The sequence below is a fragment of the Equus caballus genome, chromosome 2 (genome assembly GCF_041296265.1).
Source record: "Equus caballus isolate H_3958 breed thoroughbred chromosome 2, TB-T2T, whole genome shotgun sequence".
Lineage (NCBI taxonomy): Eukaryota > Metazoa > Chordata > Mammalia > Perissodactyla > Equidae > Equus > Equus caballus.
The window spans coordinates 124097092-124119257 of NC_091685.1; the positions used below are offsets into that span (position 1 = coordinate 124097092).

General features: G+C 40.4%; 1 protein-coding gene and 1 long non-coding RNA gene across 2 annotated transcripts in view; one reads left to right on the forward strand and one right to left on the reverse strand.

The window, feature by feature from the left end:
* The window catches only part of DKK2 (dickkopf WNT signaling pathway inhibitor 2), a 94233-nt gene extending 85582 nt beyond the window's left edge, over window positions 1-8651 (forward strand). Inside the window, exons 2-4 of the mRNA XM_001503589.6 lie at window positions 2425-2575; window positions 3784-3939; window positions 6272-8651. Of these exons, the coding sequence (XP_001503639.1) occupies window positions 2425-2575; window positions 3784-3939; window positions 6272-6522 (558 nt within the window). The 3' untranslated portion in view covers window positions 6523-8651. The remainder of the gene's footprint in view (window positions 1-2424; window positions 2576-3783; window positions 3940-6271) is intronic.
* Window positions 3770-21033, reverse strand: LOC138923105 (uncharacterized). Its single transcript, XR_011436312.1, has 5 exons — window positions 20698-21033; window positions 20271-20373; window positions 6484-6639; window positions 4161-4252; window positions 3770-3902 (listed from the first exon to the last, which is right to left on the reverse strand). It is a non-coding gene; the product is annotated as an uncharacterized lncRNA (long non-coding RNA).
* Window positions 21034-22166: the final 1133 nt, after the last annotated feature.

A 22166-nucleotide genomic window follows, 5' to 3' on the forward strand; every position in this document is an offset into this window, starting at 1 on the left:
CATACTAGAAGCAGTGTAGTATAACTTTGCATTTCAATTATTAAAATTTATTTTTTTAATTGTCCAAGAATTCCTCTTAATATTATGTTGTGGGATTCCATTCGAAGTACAAGTTCACATTAACAATAACCTTCCGTTAAAAAATATTTCCTGCATACTTTTTCTGCTTGTATCATTTCTATTCTAAGCCAATTGAAAGATATGTTGGAGCATAATAAAACTCCACAATACACATCCTCTCTTATATTTTCTCTCTTAGACAAATGAGCTTCCCTCTGAAAAAATTGAGAATTTTATCATATTCCATTCAAATAAAGGACTACTGCACATATTACTTGTTGTGATAACATCTGCATCAAATATTTCCCATTTCAAGTATTTTCCATTTCAATATTTTCCATTTCCCACCAACTGAGAATGGGAAGATGATGATGTGCCTTCCACAATTTTCCGCATAAATGAACTGCTGCTTTTAGCAAAGAACTTACTTTCTAGCCTATAAACCACTTTTTTTAGGAATGGAATAAAGTATCATTCTATATTCAGAATCCTTGAAGATTTGTTGTCTGAGTTGTAAATTGCACATGATGTTTTAGGTGGCACGTGTTTATTTCCATTGAAAGAACTTGTTCTATTTTTGAGGAAGCAAAAAAACTTGTAAGACATCAAATGTTTCTTGCAAAACAATTCGATGAAATAAATGTTAATGAATCAGAAACATGTGAATTGTATTTCATTCAAAATTAATGGGTTTAAATATGAAAAGAGTGAAGTGCTTGGGGGAAGGAGTATGGCAAGGCGGGACATGTTTTCATCAGTCTTGGATTCTTGAAAAACAGCCTAATACTCTGAATTCAACCTCATTTTCTCTTAAACCTAATGATGGAGGTCCAGAATGAGAGGATAATATGAAAATTCACTTTATAGCTTTATCTGGCTCCAATTATAATGCAGGCATTAAACATCGCCACTGTGCAATCCTTCAAAAGCACTTTCAATGTGAAGTCTGTGGTTTTTCTATTTTCTTTCTGTAACGATGCTGAAAGTATATTTTTTCCCATAGAACAGCATGTAAAGTTTTCAGACTCATACATCAACTTCATATTTATTTCCCCTTTCTAAATGAAGATGATCAGATCTAAATGGAAAACACGTGAGGGCTGAATGTGTACAACATATGGGGGGAGGGAAGGCAAGGGCAGTGGAAGAAACAGAAAGGGAGAAAGAAAAGGGGAAGGAACAATCGGTGCTCACACAGGCCCGCAAACCTCATTTCAAGAGTAAAACACTCAAACCACACTAATGATTTGAGTCACAAAAATTTATCACATAGTTTTATCTTCACATCATTTTTGCTTGCTTAAAAACAACTACATAACTTCTTTTTATTTTTTGTATATTTTGATTAAATAGATAACCATGCATTACTCTGAAAGTCAGGGGGAAAAAAGGAACTATAGAAGGCAAAATAAAAGACTCACAAATAAGTATCCCTGTCAACGTGCCTCAAAATCGGATTATGTTTGATGTGTGACATTTCAGCAGTTCAGTTCTCAGTCTCTGAAAACAGGGGCATTTTAAGTGTTCCAATAACTTCCAAGAGGCAAGGAGTACAAAACTAGAGAATATACTCTTATTTTTGGAGATAATGTATGACACACGTACGTAGCCTTCTGAACGTACACCTGGTAGAGAATTGTATCAAAGGAAGTCCCTTCTGTGTAAATTGAAGATGCGACAGCCTGTTGGGCTATTTTTGTACTCAAGGAGTCTGCTTTTTTGTCTCCTGAGAACATGACCATGTGATTGGACCTCAGCATCTCTCTGGCCACTCAGAACTCTGCTGCTGCTCATCGCCGAGTTTGGAACAAGGACTCCGCTCCTTGATTTCTTCATGCCAAATAGTTCATTGCCTCAAACCGTTCTGGAAGTGGTTCCCCTCCTTGCTCCTCAGAGGCAGGAATTGTGAAGAGTCACTCTTAAAATATTTGTTCCATAATTGGGCAGGAGATGTGTTTTAGCTTCTGGCACGGCCTTTGTGGTTTTGTTTAACCTTCCTTCATCCTAGTTTAGCAGATGAACAACAGAATGGCTGGGCTGTTCATTTACACCTTAAATCAGTGACAAGACAACAACTACGACTGTTTCTGAGCCTCCCAATAATGCAAAGTCTAAATCCTAACTTCAAAGTGTGTCCATGAAAATATGTGAATAGTGTCAACTTTATCTTTGTAACCATCGACAGTTTATATTTATACGGTCCTCACTTATGTCAGTGTCACTACGTGGAGCATTATTGCAATGGTGTCTTTCCTTTGGAGAGGACACACTGTGATTTATTTTCCATCGTGGTTTGCTGCAGTAGTTTTCCTAAGCGTTACCAGGTCTAATCTTTGCTTTTGATGTTGTTCCCTTTCGTGCCAGGCCTACCCCTGCAGCAGTGACAAGGAATGTGAGGTGGGGAGATACTGCCACAGTCCCCACCAAGGATCGTCGGCCTGCATGGTGTGTCGAAGGAAAAAGAAGCGCTGCCACAGAGACGGCATGTGCTGTCCGGGTGCCCGCTGCAACAATGGTGAGATGGCGCTGGGTGTGGACGGGCCGCAGGAGGCCTAGCCAGCAAGTAGGCTCGTTCTGCTTAGGCAGACCCCTGGAACGTAAGGAGCATTTCACAGCTGGCAGGGATTGGATCATGGTTTAGACTTGTGTTCGGTTACCTTGATCACCTCCCAAATATTAGTTTTCCTGGGCTCTGATCATCTTCTGTATTTTACAATCTGCGCTGATCTAGGATTCGTCTCGTTGAAGTGTTGCATATAAATTGCTAGATGTTCTATTCCACTAAACACGTGAGTGAATATATGCAAAAGAACCGAAGAAAGGAACCTGCTGTGATTCAGCAGCACAGCTGTGAGTCTGTCTGCCAGTTTCAGCCCAGTTTCACACCTTGATTGTTAGACTCAGGCGTCCTTCTTTGAAGGCTCCACCTTGTGGCACACTCAGTTGGTGATGGAGGGATTGGCTCCTCCAAAAGGAAACACAGGAGTCCGTTCCCCAGCCTTTCCATAAGCATGGCTTCACCCAATCTCAATGAACACAGGCAGACAATCAATGTGAATGATGAAATGAAGAACCCCAGACGACACATGGTCAAACCGTTCAATAGTTGCAGAAGGTGATCAGAAACATACACTCAGTCATAGAAAGCAACACAATCAGGCTCACATTCCTATACTTGGTCCTGACCTCTGGGCATTGTCCTACTGGAAGTACCTTGTACAGGAGGTGATGGGAAGAAGACTTGTACCATTAGGGATGTTTACGGTGTAGACTAGGATTGTGTTATTGACTGAACAAAGGAACCTGGATCCTGAGGTTGATGTCTGGTCAGTTTTAAAGTACTAATAGCTAATATTAATTTAATACATGCTTTACTATGTCACTATTCTAAGTACTTCACATGTATTCACAATAACTTAGTGAAATGAATTCTAGTTTTTTTCCTATTTTTGCCCAGGGCCAATTGGTCTTAAAAGAGACAAGATTCAAATCAAGGAAGTCTGGCTTAGGGCCAAACTAGTCAATACTCAGTCTCAATAAATTTGTAAATAAATGAATGGATGAATGGATAGATAGATAGATAGATAGATAGATAGATAGATAGATAGATGGATAGATAGATGATAGCTAGACGGCTTCATCCCTCACATCAGGAGAATACTTGGCTAAGAACCACACCTTATAGAACCGAACAAGTCTAACTGCTCACCTGACCATCTCCAGGCATCTGCATCCCGGTCACCGAGAGCATCTTAACCCCTCACATCCCGGCTCTGGATGGCACTCGGCACAGAGATCGAAACCACGGTCATTACTCAAACCACGACTTGGGATGGCAGAACCTAGGAAGACCACACACTAAGATGCCACATATAAAAGGTAGCACTATCTGTAGTCCTGTGTTTACTTTTTCTTGTTTTATAATGAAGTAAGAGAAAAATACAGACAATTAATTCCATTGGTTTTAGAAAAAAAATACTAGTGAGATACTTTAGTGGCAAGATTTTAACAGAATTTATTAATTCTTAATTTTGAAGATGCTAGAGGTTTCTTAGAGATCTTAAATCCTTAGAAGACATCTATTATGAGAATTGCAGTACCTGATCAAGCATGCCATTTCCTAAACAGGCCTGCTGTTTAGAAGAAATCTCCTCTACCAGCATTTCTGTCACAGATCAAAGGATAAAGGATTCTGAAAAATAAATGGGAAAATGTTCGCTGCTATGTGATTAAGTCACTAAGTTTTTGAGTATCTTTCTCACCTTTGCAGATTCAGAAATTTTATTTCACTAAACAACCAGGTAAACAACTGGATTCCTAAACCAGCTTACCAAAAATAATTGGTTTCTAGTGGGATTATGTATGGCCATAAAAATCCCCTTCCTTGTAGCAAAATATTTGGGAAGCCTGGTCACTAATAGTAAAATTTGAAAGCATGAAACACCTCCATTTTTATAGGAGGCTTTTGCAAGTGTATTTCGTGGAACACTACTCTTTCAAGACATTCTGTGAATAAATGTGCCCTGTGTTCAAGACTTTTGCGATAATGCATCTCCCCAGTTTTGTAACATTATAATAAACATTGGTATGTTAAAGGCTTTGAGAAGAGCAGCAAGGCGGAAAATTGATTAACATTTTTAAAAACTTTATTTCCCCAGCTTGCTTGACCACAAAACCATTTCTCCACATTCATGTTCCACAGAGCTAGTTCCTATAGAATATCTGACCTGTTAGTCCAACCTGGAATACTGATGCTCACACGGAGAGTGTAAAGAGATTGACAGTTCCTCATCAGGGATCCTTTGTCTTGTCTGCACTCCCTGAGGGGCTGAGCCCTCCATCCATGTCTCCTCTTTCAACCCACTGGATTCACACACATTTGTTAGTACATGAGTATCCTTCCTTATTCCAACAGATATCTATGTCACAGTACAGTTTCCAGTTTACTAATTATTTTTATATAATTGTATGTGCAATATTCTGATGGCAACTAGGAAGAGATCTTATGTCAATGGCGAGTGAACTGTGTCCACATCACACAGTGGGATTGGTGACCTCTGGGAGGACAAACAACCTTTTAGAGCAGGGTTAGGACGCTCCGGCCTGTAAGCCAACTCTGTCCACCTGTCTGTTTTTGTAAATAATGTTTTATTGTGAAACAGATGTGCCTGTTCTTTTAGGCATTATCTAGAGATGCAAGATAGTGGCAGAACTGAGGAGTTGTGACACAGATCATATGGCCTAGAAAGCCTAAAATATTTACAGTTTGGCTCATGACAGAGAAGTTTGCTGACCCCCTCTTTCTGGGTGCCCTTTGCTGACTTAATCCTTTTTTCTGAATTAAATGCCCGGATTTGTGCTTCCACAGGTTTTTCTGCCGGGTTCTCGGTTGACTGGGGCTGTGTGCTGTGTCTCTGCTCCACCCTGTATTTCCCAGGCTCCCTGTCAGGGGGCTTCTGGCCACATGGGTTTGGCTGTGGTGGGAACCTGAGAGGCAGAGGAGGGGAACAGCCAACACTTAGTCTCCCTGCCTCAGGTAAAGCTCCTGGCAGAGCTGTATCTCCATCTCCTTGGGGCTTCAGCTCCTGCCAAGTGGATCCATTGGGATTCTAGTCCCAGCCCGTGATTCCAGCCCCGGATTCTGGCGTCACTGGCTCCTGCGGATCCCCCAGCCTAAACGTGGGCGTGTCTTCCTGCTGTGCTGCTGTACCATCCTCTGGGACTTCTTAGCCCTGCCACTATCTGTTTTGAACACTCAGAGTTTCTGTTTTCCTGGCTAGACTCTGACTGATGTGCAGTCTTAGGGGTCGCTGAGAATTTCAGCCCTCTCCTGGTTCGCACCTTCCGAGAAAGTATCAAATTAATTAATTTGAAAGCAATTCTTTTTATTTACTTATTTTTCACTCACCTAGTTAAAAAAAAAAAAAAACGATGATCAGGGAAATATCTAAAAGCAGAGCGTGACAAAGTAAAGAGAAGCACAGTCCTAGCTGTTCATTAAACTTCATATTCAGACAGCTAATAATGGAAATAAACAACAATGGATTTACCTGATTATAGGGAGAGCCAATTGATATGAATCCAAGACTTTTCATTATAAATGGTGACAACATGGAAGATAGTACAAGTAAAAATATTTTATGTGCTTCTGTTGCAAAGTAGAATTTTTTGTAAAGTGTCATGATAATATCTTTTGGTCACACGTCCGCAGGGCATGACGGAGACCCCTGCCTACGCTCCTCAGACTGCATCGAAGGCTTTTGCTGTGCTCGTCACTTCTGGACCAAAATCTGCAAGCCTGTGCTCCATCAGGGGGAGGTCTGTACCAAACAGCGCAAGAAGGGCTCTCACGGGCTAGAAATCTTCCAGCGGTGTGACTGCGCGAAGGGCCTGTCGTGTAAAGTATGGAAAGATGCCACTTACTCCTCCAAAGCCAGACTCCACGTGTGTCAGAAAATCTGATCACCCCAAGGAGAGGCGCCGTCAGCAGAATGTGAATCTGCATATTCAATGCATCATCGCACGTTGGAAAAGAGGACTTGCATCCCAGGAGAATGGCTAAAGGAACGTGCTGCGAATCTAGAGCACAGAAAGAGAGAAAGAAAAAGAGAAGCAAGTGGATGAGAAAGGGTGACGAGCGTAGTACAGCCAGTGTGTTTCCATGATGCAACTTGTTGATGTAAATAATGTACACATTTGTGAAAATGCTGTTCCTGAAAAAAATCACCGCGTGGAAATTAGTGACAGATACTGTGTGACTTTCCAAAAGTTTAGCTTGTGCTGGAGGATGTTTCCTTCAGGTTGGTGATGGCCCATAAAAATAATCTAAAAGCCGTATTTCTATTCAAACTTACAGTTTAACAAAATACTCCCAGTGTATCTTGTCATATGATAGGCTCTAAAACATGAGAAGAGTTGTTAACTAGGAAATGAAAGCATGGAGCATAGTTAATCTGCAACACAGAATCACCTCTTAACTTGGAGCACTGTGTCTACTGCTCAATTAAAGGGCTTGCTAGACAAGAGAAAAAGCAGTCAGTATTTTCCACATATTTTCAAAATAATTGCAGGTCTTTTATCAAGGCCTTTCAAAAAACAACCTTGGTCTTGCTCAAACTGCTTATTTACATTTTTCAAAAATTTAATTTCACGTATAATTAATAAGAACTGGTGTAATAAGACAGGAACAGTCCATTCAGATTCGAAAGGAATCACATCGGATCTCTCTTAATTTTATGTGATTCCTACCCTGGATGTCTTTTACTTTCCAAACTATGCCCATTAAGTATGATTAGCACAGAGCAGAATTTTCACAGGTTACAAGTATTTTTAAGATCTTCAAAATAGGTGGGAAACAGAGCTAATAGATGATTATTTTTGAAGGCTTTGGCATTCCCTATGCTTTGGTAGAGTTAGACTGGTGAGTACACACATTCTTTACGTCCTCTGCAGTACAGCAGGGACAGCTGATACAGAGCCTTCAGTTCCGTCTATTCTGCACTGAAGCAGAGCAAGGCAACGGGAAAGACTGTCAAGGATCCAGGTTTGGGCAACGCATAGATCATAGGTCTGACGTGCAAACCGACTTTGCATAGTTGAAGCCCCTGGCTGCCCAACCTAAATGGAAATTTTCCATGGGATTTGCTATCACAATATTTACTATGCAGATGAGTTCGGTGTGAGGTCACTTGACCTCAAAATATTTATTTTATATTTTTGAGGTCCTTAGATAATCTCAGTATGAGGAGGTCTCACGGAATGACCTCCCAGAGTGAGATTCCATCGCCCTCATGAGCTTCTAACCTGCCAATGACACCACCTGATTTTGCTGCACCAATCTCTCTCTCAAACAACTGTTTTATTGCCAAAGATATAGTTTCCGTTTTCCGAAGCCATTGAGATTAAAAAATATAAACAGAATAACTTGTAAAATCTACATATCGCTAATCTATGGAAACCATAGGTTCCAAATTCTTTGAAACCATTTTATTGCTTTTTTACATTACTCAGTCCTAAATATTACGTCTAAAGCATAAAGCAAAAAAAAAGTTATCTTGTAGTTGTTACCTTTGACCTTTTCTTTTGTATTCTGCAAGTCACTCCTTAGTTTTCTTTTACTCAGACCCCATCTGCAGTCTCAAACTCAAGGTCTCCCAGCAGAAATTGAAGCTGAGCCCACGTCTATTAAGAATTTCAGCTTCCCACACATATTTACTAGGATGATTAAGACTTACATTTTCCCCACATGTCTGCTAAAGCAACAATTACAAGCTAATCTATCCAAGAAGGAAAGTCTGTACAACAGGTTTCTACAAGCTTGGCAACATGAAAATGGAACATTTCAGTCAAACATTTCCTATATTGCAATTACATTCACAATCTGGTTTCTGCATTATTCCCCTTACGTACATCCCTTCAAAAATTATTATTTGAAGTAATTTATTTACAGGAAATGTTAATGAGATGTATTTTCTTATAGAGATATTTCTTACAGAAAGCTTTGTAGCAGAATATATTTGCAGCTATTGACTTTGTAATTTAGGGGAAATGTATAATAAGATAAAATATATTAAATTTTTCTCCTCCAAAAATTGAATTCAAATTTCCTTGTGTTTTGCTTATGGGAAAACTTCCACTGAACCATAGATTCTGAGTTCAACTGGACTTGGTCTCATTTTGCAGTCTGCGTAGGAATCCTTTGGACGACACCACCAGGAGATGATCCAAGGCAGTTTACTATTACTGAAGGCAGCCTATTTCATGGCAGGACAGCTGTAATTGATAGAAAGTTATTTTTTCATTAAACTAAAGGATTCCAGCTTGTATTTTCCACCCATTTATTCTGACTTTGCCTTCTGGAACATCTTGGAACAAGGGCCCAACAAACCTCTTCAAATCTACCTAGCGTATTTCCTGTAGTCTTCTCTCCAGGTTAAAATTTTCCAAAATAGAGATGCCAACATGCTTTGGGCATTGTTTCATTCCCCTCTGGCACAAAGAAGCTATAAAATATCTTTAGCCCTGTATGGATACAGGCTGAGTTACGTGGCCTGAGTGAACTCAAATCCACTTTCTGGGAAGGTCTTTCTCTGCTTCCTGAACCCAGAGATGTCAGGAGCATTTGACAAATGGTACGCACCGATTAAGAACCCATGTTGTATGAGAGATGTTAATGGGCTGGAAATGTGGAAAATCAACATTCTGTGCCATAGTGGAATGGATTAAGCATAGCTGTGGCAGTTAAGGAAGCTAAAACAGTCCCATAGCTAGAGGTCAGAAGTGAAGATAGCCCCACTGCTGAAATAATTCCCACATTATTCTAATCCACCACTTAAGTGTATTCTTAAATAGTTATCCATTTCCTCAAATTTAGAACAGCTATATTTCCTAGCTACAGTGTATTTTCAGACTATAACAGTCATGAGTGATATTTTTCTTTTCCACTGAGCTCAGTGAGATGCTCTGACAAATCATCCTGACTTCCTTTTTAGCCAAGAAACAAAATATGCTATCGCAGACTTAGGAGTTGAAGGATGAAACAATCAGTTATACTTTTCTCCTCCCCCAAACTCAGGCCATTTGAGAAAAAGGTTAAGAAAGAAAGGTAGATGACAGATGACCTTATGGCTGACAAAGTTAATACTGGAGAATATGGTGTGTATCTGTGGACAAGAGCACACCAGGAAGGGACAGACTCTATGCCCATTCCCAGGCAACACCAGACAGCATCGGTGCTACCGGTGGGAGCTGCCCTGTAAACTGTGCAACGTGGATGAGCAGAACAGAAATGACACACTTTCTTCTGGGAGTTAGTGCCAAAGAAGAATGGCAGGGAACAGAGAACCATGCCTTTCTCATTCAAGAATCTCATTTGAAATTCTCCAAAACTGGTGCTTCATATCCCATAAGAGGAGTGAGGAATGGAGTAAGACAAGGACTATCATACACTCTGCATTAAACTAACATTAAGAACTAGAAAAAAAGAACCTTCCCATGTCATCACCCAGATCTTTATATTCTTAACCCATTTTACATATCCATTTGTCTAGATGCCCCACTTTTGAATATAAATTCTCTCCATTAAAAAATCCCTAGGAGAAATTAAAGTACAAAATTTAAATCCTCTCACATGTTAAAGTCAAAATAAGTTGAAGTCTCAATCATCCTCCCAATGCCAGCTGCTCCTTCTTTGTGGGTCCTCTCAGGACTAGCAGTGGGCAATTTAGATTTTGTCTCTAAAAGATTGCAAAATGGATGAAAATAGTTCACTAATTCAATCGATTTCAAGACCACACTACAGTCAGGACTGGAAAATCACTCCTTTCTCTTTTTACCATCCCAAATTACACCCATCATATTACTGAACACAGTCTCTCAGAGGTTTTGCAGTGAGATTAAATGACACACTGGGCATCTGATAATAAAAAGTAAAAAAGCACTTCCATCATAAAATTTCAACAATACAGCAATGCCCCAATTTTGAATATAAATCCTGTCCATTAAAAAATTCCTAGGAGAAATTAAAGTACAAAATTTAAATCTTCTTACATGTTAAAGTCAAAATAAGTTGAAGTCCAAAGAAATCAAAGTCTGTATTTATTAGCTTCCTCTTTAGAATGAGGAGTCCAAAGAAATTGAAATTCAAAATCCTCAAGTTAATGCCTACAGTTTTCCTCCCTTGTCGTATTTTCCGCTCCGTCTCCGCCGGGGGACTCTTGACACCTGGAGGAAGCGTGTCTCCTTCACCCGCCACGGCCTGGACAGCGTCTCACTGGAATGAGAGGCTTCATTTTTAATAAAGGCCAATGAATTTTTAGGACACACAAGATTAACTGAAAGATGTCACCACATTTAGAAAGCAAGCCAGTCTCCAGCTCTCAGAGCAGATATCTCAAGCAATGTGCTGTTAACATATCTAGGGCACAGTATTGTCAAAAACCATGCCAGAGATGCTTGGAACCTGAGCGAAGGAAAATAGATGGAGAAAATCTTTGTTTTTGCTTTGCTAAAAATGTCAACCAATCCAAATCAATTGTCTGGAAACCCATGACCTATGAACTTAAACTTACTTTGGAAAAGTGTCCAACCAAGATGTTAGATATGGCATAATATTTTACCATACGGTAGAGTGGGAGGAGAATCCACCTATGCATTCCATCTATCTAAAATCCCATCATTTTAGAGAGTGAGTTGTATTAGAGGCATTGCTGCCTTCATGTAAAACTGATCAGGTGTAGAAATCAGCCATGACATTAGCCTCACTGGGGCTTCTTTCTTAAGCACCTAGCATATTCAAAGCATCACCAGTGCCTCACTGAGAATAGGTTTGGTCTGGAGATGTGGCCTCCACAGCATCTTGCAAGCTGACTGTTTTTAGGGGTGCCACAGTGGCTGCTTCCACTGCTTCATGCTGTGGAATTACTTATACCCTCACCCTGCATTTGTTTTAGATGTAGAAGCGCATCAACAGATTCCTGAAATAAAATTGCTATTGATCTTTCTGAAAACTATTTTAGCAAATGGTGCCCAGGAGCCCATGAGACACTCCCAACTTCCATTCCCTCACTGAACACATACTCACTGAGAGCAACTTCTACGCCCTAGGCAGCCTTGTAGGCTCAGTAAGTAGAAGCAGAGAACCAAACCAATAAAGTCCATCCTCTCATTGTGTTTACATTCCAGTTGTTTTTTAGGGCAATAGCTAGGAGGCAGAAAAATAACTAAAAAACAGTTCAACGAATAGTACGGGAGACAGAGATGAACACTATGAAGAAGACTGACGCAGGTAAAGGAACAGAGGGAGATGATCGTGCTGTTTCAGATTCTGGGTCAGGGAACATCTCTTAGGGGAGGAAAATATGAGCATGAACCTGAATGAAGTGAGGGGGTGGTGATGGAAAGTTCCGGAGAAACAGTGGCACAGGAAGAAGAGCAAGTGCAAACTTGACCATGGGAAGGAGCTGAGGGGGAAATGGGTGGGATGGGGAAGGGGGCGACGTAGGAGATGAGGTCAGAGAAGGAGCTGGGTCAGGTGGTATAGAACATCAATTGACGGTCAGAAGTGTTCTATTTTGAAACAGATGGATGGCAAGACCTTCTGAGCATGGGGGTAGCATGAGCTGAGCATGATCACCAGGGCGCTGTGCGGAGAGCAGGCTGTAGGGAGTCCAGGGAAGGACCACTGGCAGCTTAGACTAGCGAGGTGAGGTGGAAGCATGAGGAATCAGTGGGTTCAGGGTATGCTGGAGGGGGAGCCAACTGGATTTGCTGTTGCACTGGATGTGGGTTGTGAGAAAAAGAGCAGAATCTCTCCAGCCTGGCATGAGGATCAGAAACACAGAAAGAGAAACTGTGGAGAAGAAAAAAAGGTTAAAAAAGTTTCTTTCCTATACCGTGTCCTTGTGTTTAATACATAAAAAAACAAAATGCCCTTGGTAGAATACTGAGAATTCATTAGAATATTGCCCTTTGTAAGTTTCTCACCAGCCTTCTAGATAACTTAAGGAAAAACTCTGTGAAGAAGGGATTACATCAACAAAAAGAGAGAACTTGTTGGATGCACTAAGGGAAGCAGTTGCAGACAAATAGAAGAATGGGGGATGGGGGCAGGAGGATAGAGAAAAGAGAGTAAACAGGGGCCTGAGCACAGAGATTGAGCAGAGGTTCCCAAGAGAATGTGTGAAAGAGATGCATCAAGTGGAATGCTGGAAATCCTAAAAGGTGCTAATAAGAAGCTTCAATTTGATACAGATGTCAAAGGGTGTCAAGGAAAACTTACGGAAGAGGATAGCTGACACACAGCAGTAGGTTTAGAAAATTGTTTTAGCAAAAGGTGTAGCTCCGGCAACACTCCCATTGACATGGGGCCAATGAATTGCATTAAAAAGTAATTTGTCAAAGCAAGTCCTAGTTCTCTTTGAGTCTTAGGTAATTGTGTAGTGTAGGACCTGGAATGCTAAAGAAATAACAATATGCAAGTAATTGAAGTACTTTCATGAGAAATACATTTGCCATCATACTTCTCACACATACGTCATGAATATCACAGCGCACAACCTTTTAAAATTTCCTGGGGTCAACCTTTCTTATAGATGCCACGGACTTGTTTTATTTGCTCCACACCTTCCCACTTCACTGCACCTGCTGTACCAGTCATCATTCTGTGTTTAATGGCCAGTCAGCCTCCAGGGCCCGGTAACAGATGGAGAACATCAGATCAGCTAGTGCGTGTGAAATATTCTAAGTCCTACTTAAGCTTTTCAGGCAGACTTTGAAATTGAGATCATTTCACTTCCATTTCTTTTCCTACCTTGCCTATCGCTCCCTACAGCTCTATTCTTGTTTGTTCCACTAGCCATTTATCCTGTGCCCAATTGTGTGTTATCCTTAAAGCTTATTTAGATAACAGTAAGACTGAGCAATGTCTATGGAAATGTCACAGTATCTTTCAAGCTATTTAACACATGTCCATGCCTTATAATTTTCCAAGATCCAAACATAATGATGCTGTCTTTTACAGTGCCTGAGAGGAATCCACAGCAAAACTCTTTTTCACATGTTTCAAGGGACTTAGAATTCTCTTTAGGGGTGCTGGCCGCATGGCTGAGTGGTTAAGTTGGTGCGCTCTGCTTCTGCGGCCCAGGGTCTCGCCGGTTCAAATCCTGGGTGTGGACATGGCACTGCTCATCAGGCCACACTTAGGCGGCGTCCCACATGCCACAACTGGAAGGACCCACAACTAAGAATGCATGGCTGTGTACTGGGGGGCTTTGGGGAGAAAAAGGAAAAATAAAATCTTTAAAAAAAATTTAAAAAAAAAAGAACTCTCTTTGGGGAGTAAACTCTCCAGTACACTCTGGGCTTTGGTTTGGTACTGTTACAAATCAATGTCAGCTGTGGAGAAATGTGGGAATGCTGTGCCAAACTTTCCTTAAAATAAAAGCGGTAAAGGTAACTTGAAAGCAGTTAGGATTTCTTTCTTTAATGAGTGTGAACTTGTTCAAAATACTGCTTAATGATTACAGAAGAGAATGAGTATTTGTTGTTTGGGAAAAACAAATTCAGGACAACCTATCAGTGTTAAGAGTGGGATAGGCCGAAGACACTGCCCCTCTGGAAGAAAGGGACAGGCAGAGACAACTCAAGACGATGCCCAGGGGGCAGGGGATGTGTGAAATTTCTTTTGGAAAAACTTTTGTTTTAGTAGCCTTGAAATATGTCAAAGGGAAGGATTGATTGGACAAAAACTGGCTGTTGGGGGTGTGAGCTTCACTGAAAAACCAACAATTTAGGGAATTTCCAAACAGAACACTGTGTTAGTCCAACATTCTCCGATTCTTCAGTCATCTTACTGAGAAGCCCGATCTTACCTCATCATCAGTTGGCAAGGATTGCTCTTCTGTAGGACTCAGACACATAGTTATCCAGCAGTTTGTACTTTGCCTCAGAATGGCATCACAAGTGTCACTACACTTTTTTCCTTACAACAGGCTTTTAACTCTCGTCTCTTTCAAGTATTTGCCAGGTGCTGGCTTAGTGGTATCTCTCTGTGATCTCAGGTCATTCTTCCCACAACCTCTCTAGAGCCATGAAGATGGATCCAGGATTTGAAACCCTAACTCTTGGAGGCCAGAGCTGGCACTCTTGTCCATTAGGTTATGCTGTCTCCACTGGAAATAACTTCACCTTTTAGGACTATGGGGATTCTGTGGTTTGCCTACTGTCACAGAGCTCGTTAGTGTGAGAGTTGAGCCCAGCAGCTATCCTTCATAAATGCTTCTTTACTCCAAGATTACTCAGTACTTCCTAAAGCAGTTTCCTTATTTTCCCGAAAACCACGGCTGTGAGTGCTGGAATTAGGCCTAACAATATATTGTTCTCTCCCTCAGCAGACATTCCTTCCCAATCATTTCTTTCAGGAGACAAACTTGCCCAGGTAGCATTTTGGATCATGTTAACAAGAACAGCTCATGGGTATATAACCCTCTACAGTTTATAAAGTTTACAAATAAACACTGTGTCATTTGACATGTGGACAACTCAAAGGTAATTCAAAAGTTCAACATTTCACAAGAGTGAAAAACAGCTTTGTTCTTTTTTCTCAGGATTGCTTTGGCTGTTTGGGGTCTTTTGTTGTTCCACATAAATTTTAGGATTCTTTGTCCTATTTCTGTGAAGAATGTCATTAGGATTCTGATTGGGATTGCACAGAATCTGGAGGCATCACAATCCCTGCCTTCAAAATCTACTACAGAGTGGTAGTAACCAAAACAGCATGGTACTGGCAGAAAAACAGACACACAGATCAGTGGAATAGAACTGAGAGCCCAGAAATGAAACCACACATCTATGGACAGCTAATCTTTGACAAAGGAGCAAAGAACATACAATGGAGAAAGGAAGGTCTCTTCAATAAATGGTGTTAGGAAAACTGGACAGCCACATGCAAAAGAAGGAAAGTAGACCATTATCTTACACATACACAAAAATTAACTCAAAATGGATCAAAAACTTGAATATAAGACCTGAAACCATAATACTCCTTGGAGAAAATATAGGCAATATACTCTTTGACAGTGGTCTTAGCAGCATCTTTCTGAGTACCACTTCTACTCAGGCAAGGGAAACAAAAGAAAAAATAAACAAGTGGGGCTGCATCAGACTAAAAAGCTTCTACAAGGCAAAGGAAACTGTGAATGAAACAAAAAGACAACCCACCAACTGGGAGAAAATATTTTCAAATCATATATCAAACAAGGGACTAATTTCCAAAATATATAAAGAACTTATACAACTCAACAACAACAAAACAAACAACCTGATCAAAAAATGGGTAGAGGATATGAGCAGATGTTTTCCAAAGAAGATAAACATATGGCCAATAGGTACGTGAAAAGATGTTCAACACCACTAATTACTAGGGAAATGCAAATCAAAACTACAATAAGATATCACCTTACACCTGTCAGAATGGTTATAATCACCAAGACAAAAAATAACAAATGTTGGAGAGGATGTGGAGAAAAGGAACCCTCATACATTGCTGGTGGGAATGTAAAATGGTGCAGCCACTATAGAAAACAGTATGGAGATTTCTCAAAAAACTAAAAATAGAAATACCACATGATCCAGCTATCCTACTACTAGGTATTTATCCAAAAAGAATATGAAATCAACAATTCAAAGAGATTTATGAACCCCTATGTTCACTGCAGCATTATTAACAATCGTCAAGACATGGAAGCAACCCAAGTGCCCATAACTGATGAACAGATAAAGAAATGTGGTATATATATACACAATGGAATACTACTCAGCCATAAAAAAGACAAAACCATCCCATTTGCGACAACATGGGTGGATCTGGAGGGTTTTATGTTAAGCAAAATAAGCAAACAGAGAAAGACAAACACCACATGATTTCACCCATATGTGGAAGATAAACTAGCACATGGTTAAGGCAAACAGATTAGTGGTTACCAGAGGAGAAGGGGGTCAGGAGGTGGGGCTGTAGGGTTAAAGGGACACCTATGTATGGTGACAGATAAAAACTAGACTACTGGTGGTGAGCATGATGTCTATACAGAAATTGATATATAACAATGTACACCTGAAATTACACAATGTTATAAACCAACATGACATCAATAAAATAATCAAATAATGATAATAAAAGAAAACAGTATCAATTTCAGGATACAGATTAAATAAAAATTACAGCTTGGAAAAAAACCAAAAACCAAAACAAAACAAAAAAGAATGGAAAGCAGATATGGAGTTTTTCAAAGCAGGATTTAGGGAGTATGTGGCTGGAATTAGCTTTAGTATGACTAACACGCTAAAACAGCAAGTGAGTCTCCATCTCACCCCACCTCACACTGTGTGTGATAACACGGCTCAGAGCAGAAAATTAATCACCGTTTCTTTGAAAATATTGTTTTTTAAAAAGTCAGTTTAAGATTCCATTGAACTTGTACTGCTTTATGTCCCTTACCAAAATATTACTTCTATTTAGATAATATACAGAATTACTAAACATGATGGAAATATGTAAATCATTCTTTGACTGCACACTTTTTTTAAATGTCCAGTCATTCTGCCAGGGAACCAGAAACACAGACTGAACAGAGCGACTTGCCAATATCACTGGGTGGGGGCCATAGGAAGTGGAGGTGGAGATTGGCCCAAACCATGACCAATATGCTTTGATTTTACACCTGTGCTTTACTTGTGGGCCAAGTCATTTTATGCACTCTTTTAAAATATTACTATATTTCTTTGCCTAATGTGGCCTAGAGAATTTAACAGCTTCTGGAGGAATGGTGATTTCTTATACTACAAACAGTGTTCCACTGATGGCATCCGTCCATCCACCCACCCGCCCATTACATTTGGCTCCTTAAAAGGGAAAATGAGGGGGCCAGCTCTGTGGCCGAGTGGTTAAGTTCTCACGCTCCGCTGCAGCAGCCCGGGGTTCAGATCCTGGGGGTGGACATGGCACTGTTCATTAGGCCACGTTGAGGTGGTGTCCCACATCCCACAACTAGAAGGACCTGCAACTAAGATATACAACTGTGTGGGGGTCGGGGGGGAATTGGGGAGATAAAGCAGCAAAAAAAAAAAAAAGAAAGTTTGGCAACAGTTGTTAGCCCAGGTGCCAATCTTTAAAAAAAAAAAAAAGGAAAATGAGGCTGATTGTGAGTTCAGATCTTGTTATCTTAAAAACCCTGGATTTGATGAGTAATTTTCACCAGAATATGAAAGGTACTCTCGAGAAGCATTTCTTTCTTTGAAGAAAAGCAAGAACTTGAAGAATGAGAGTCAGATAGAAAAGACTTTGTATAATGACTGTATTTCGCTGGTTTAAAAAGAAAAAGCCACAACTTTTAGTTTATAAGTGGTTTCCACGAAAACGTGCTAAGTTGCAAAGATCATTATTGCTTATTGTATGGGTATAATTATTAAGTTGTAATATATAGGAAATCACTTTAAAAAAACGTACTTGACTGTGCTGGATGGTCTTCCTTTGCCCTCCTGTGTCCCAGGAAATTAACCCAGTGGGCTCCCTACATCTCCAGCTCCTGGCTGGTTTGGCCAAAGGGAGACACCTGAGGAAGATGTGACAATGAGACGAGGGCTCAGAGTCTATCTCCTCTTGGCTCTTACCTGATGTGGCAGAGTCGGACAGTGATGCTATTTCTCCACCAAAGGCCACAGATGGGGATGAAGACCCTTCTAACTCCTCTCTGGGTTTCACGAATGATGCCTTCAGACCTAGCAGTGTGAACACCTGCTGATCCTAGCCCTGACGGCACCAACATCCCGTGCGCTTTTCCTTAACCCTGCCTACACCATTGTAAATCCCTTCATGCTAAGTCCCTTCATCAACCTCTCCTCAGTTACCTGTCTCTGTCTGCCTTCTGTTTCCCGATACCCAACCTAAGGATAAGTGTTCCTCTGTTTTCCTTTTCACTGTTCTCCTTCACAGTCTACGACAGTCAAGATGTAGCATCATAAAGATGGTCAATTATCAAGGCCAGGCCTTCATATGACTTCCAAATATGTTTAGTGTTGTCTACAGAGTGCTGGCTTGTATACTAATTTTAGGAAAATTTGTATTATTTGCTAACATTTAGAAAATTGAAAGTTCTTACATAGAAATCTGGATTTCTAGATTCTCCTGAAAACAAAAACCCAAAACACCCTGAACTTCAGTAGAATGTTGGCCTGCATTCTGCCCATCACCTGTTGACCAGAGCTAAGAGGGGCGCTGTTCTCACTCTTTCCAGCTTCCACCACTCCCTGATGTTTCTGAGTATCAGTTATTTCTTTTAATTGAGCTTGGGCTTTTCTTCTTATTGTACATTTAGAAAAAAGTGAAATGTCACACATTCCTCTGTTACAAATACTCCAGTGTCCCATTACCCTCAGAATGGTCTCAAAATCCAACATGATCTGGTCTCTGCTTTCCTTCTTGACCTGGCCCCTCTCTCTCTCCCCTTCTGTCACTCCACTCCAACCAAGCTTATATTCTTTCTGTTCTTTGAACTCACCAAGGTTGTTCCCATCAAACTCACCCTTCTCCAGCCCTTTGCCTAGCACAGTTTCCATACGCACGCCCCCACCCAAACGTCACAGGCTTCCTTCCCTAATTCATAGAGATCTATCGAAAGCTCTCTCTTCAAAAAGGTCTTCTCTCTAGCACCTGAAGGTCTCTATTTTGGTTGGAGGATCTAGTGTGTATGCACACAACTTCAGGATCTTCTTCTTTCTTCTGAATCCTGTACCTGTGTGTGTGTCTAGATATATATATATTATATATATACATATATTTTATTTTTAGCACCACTACCTCTCAGCTTCTCCACCGGCAAATCCATAAATTGCAGCAGCCAGTGAACTAATACCACATGACCTCTGCGTGGTCCAGACTGTGAATGTTGCTTCAGCCCTGGGATTAAGGAGTAGAAGAGTTATTGTGTGGTATTAAAACCAGATGGTGTTATTTTAATTAGAGTAATGGGGGTTCTTAATCAGAGAAAGTGCACTAACAAAGCCAGGATATATCATCATGACCATTAAAAAAATAGGCAAAGAATTGCGAAGCCATTACTTTAGAATATCCTTGAAATTTTTCTGTAGAAATGTCTCTGTTTCCATTAACACGTACTTGTGAGACTTTTCCAAAATTCCTTCCATAATCTTTTATTTTTTTAATTCTTTCAATGAATACACAAAAAGCATAAATGTCTTAACAGGCACATAAACAGTTCTGGTACTTCATTTTTGGGGTGTGAGTGTGTATGCATGTGTATTTTCTGTGTGCAGAAGGTGTGTTTTCCTTAGAAATAAATAAAAGAAAAGACAAATCCTCCCTTTGGAACAATTAACCACAAAAGATTCCTACGAGAGAAGTGAAGTTTAATTTGGGAGGGATGAATGGAACAATCTGGTCCCATAAGTAGTGCAATATACTTAGCTCCATTCCAATCGTTTTAATAACTCACGCCCACTCCTTATCCTTTTCACTTGCCTGTGTAGCACTTCTATATATACCTCTAGAGACCGGAGCATTCTTTCCATGTTTCTGACACTTTTGCTTATATGTATTGGGGCTGATCTTCTCTCCTCCATTAGATTTTAAATTTATGGCGCACCAAGAACTTTATAACTCCCCACTCCACTTAGTATCCCCACAGCTGAAGTCTTACCTCCTTCGTGAACTCTCCCTCAGACCCTGCTGACCCCTGGTGATCCTTTCCTTCTCCAGATTCATATTGCCTTTTTCATTGCATCACATCCCACAGCGCTGCGCTGTAATAACATTTAGAGAGCACTTGTTATACGACACACACGTTTCTCTGTACTTCGTTTGCATTACTAAAGTTAATTCTCACGATAATCCTATGCATCAGGTGCTGCCTTTATGCCAACTCAATAGACCAAAATAAAATATTTGCTCAAGCCACACAGCCAGTAAATGCTCTCACCCACCGAGGTTTCTGAATTTAGAAACACTCTTTTTAACCATTCTGCTTGATTATGTTACACTATCTCCTGCATATGTTATGTCTATTCATTTATGAATTACGTCCTATAAATTAGTTGAGTCTCAGCCAAATGCTGTTGTGTACTCACATAGCCGCTGCAGTGCCCAGGTCTGCATTATAGGAGACACTCAGAAAATGCATCCTCGTGAGTTCAGAAGCTGAGGTTGGAACTAAGCCACCCTCACGAGTCGCTGCAGTCCCGCGTCAGCCCACCTCGCGGCAGGCAGCCAAGTTTTAAAATCTATGAGACTTGAGCATTTCTATTTTTGAGATCATCGGAATATTCCGAGGAAATGGATTTATGCTATGTAATTGAGGTCATTATTTTCAGGATCTAAGGAAGAAAAGCTGAGCCTGCAACGCTCCCCTACACCAGCCTGACCAGCAGTACTGCTCCCTTCTGGGCTAAAATGAGTTACAGTGTAGCTAGAAATACTTTGCCTTAATTTATGCTGTGGGGAGAAACAGAGATGACAGGAAAGAGAGGCGAAAAAGGAACCACTATTCACCAAGCCTCCCTTTATCTTATCACCCAAATTTACCTTAAATCTGTATTTTAAAGAAGTCAATTACAAGAAACCAGGATATCTGGGTTTCTTTCTGATCCTTGTGCAGGAATTCTTAGACCCTTATGGTGTCAACAGACAGACTTATGGGTGATTACAAACATTATGAAATTCTTTGTAAGCCGTTGTGTTTCTGTTGTTATTGTTTGGTTGCAAGAGTTCATAGCTTTCAACAGGTCCTCAACAACTTCAGAACAAGAGCACAATAAGACCCACTGCTTTCCTGAGATTATAATACGTTATAAATAACCTGAAAGTTGTTCACTGCTCATAATCAAATAGAATAGCTAATATGAAACTTCCGTGACAGAAAATTTTCAGGTTTTAATATATAGTGAAAATAAACAAAATTGTTTGCATTTAGAACAGCAGTTCTCAGAATCCTTTTACACTCTTAAAAATGATTTAGGATCCCCAAAGTGCTTTTGTTTATGTGGGCCGTCTCTACTGATAGTCACCATAGTAGGAATGGACACAAAAAGCTATTAAGACACAAGCATACACAGGCACACGGTCCATCAGCCTTCAGATGATCACACTGTCAGAGTGACCATCGTGTGGCCTCTGGAAAACTCGCCTGTGCCATCATGAAAGAATGAGATTGAAAAGGAAATAATGTTTTTGTCTTACTTTGAAAACAGTTTCAATTTGCATCCCCCTTGAAGGGTGTAAGGGACCCCCAGGTATACTCAGATGAATTTTGAGAACTACTGCTTTAGAGAAAATAAAATCTTGTAATTGGTAGTGTTTTCCCACTTCATTTTGGCTTTTGGAAAGACGAGGGCCAAATGTGAGACTCACCCCTGGGGACCAGAGTGAACTTTACGAAAGTGTAAATGCCAGCCTCACTCTAATTTTCTCCCTTATCTTTTCTTTGTCCTACTTTCAGCACATATTTATTTCATCTTACTACACTGTGTACATATTCACAAATCCCCAGAAGTCCTTTTTGGAGCAAGATAGTATTTAAAGACATACCAAAAAGGCACTA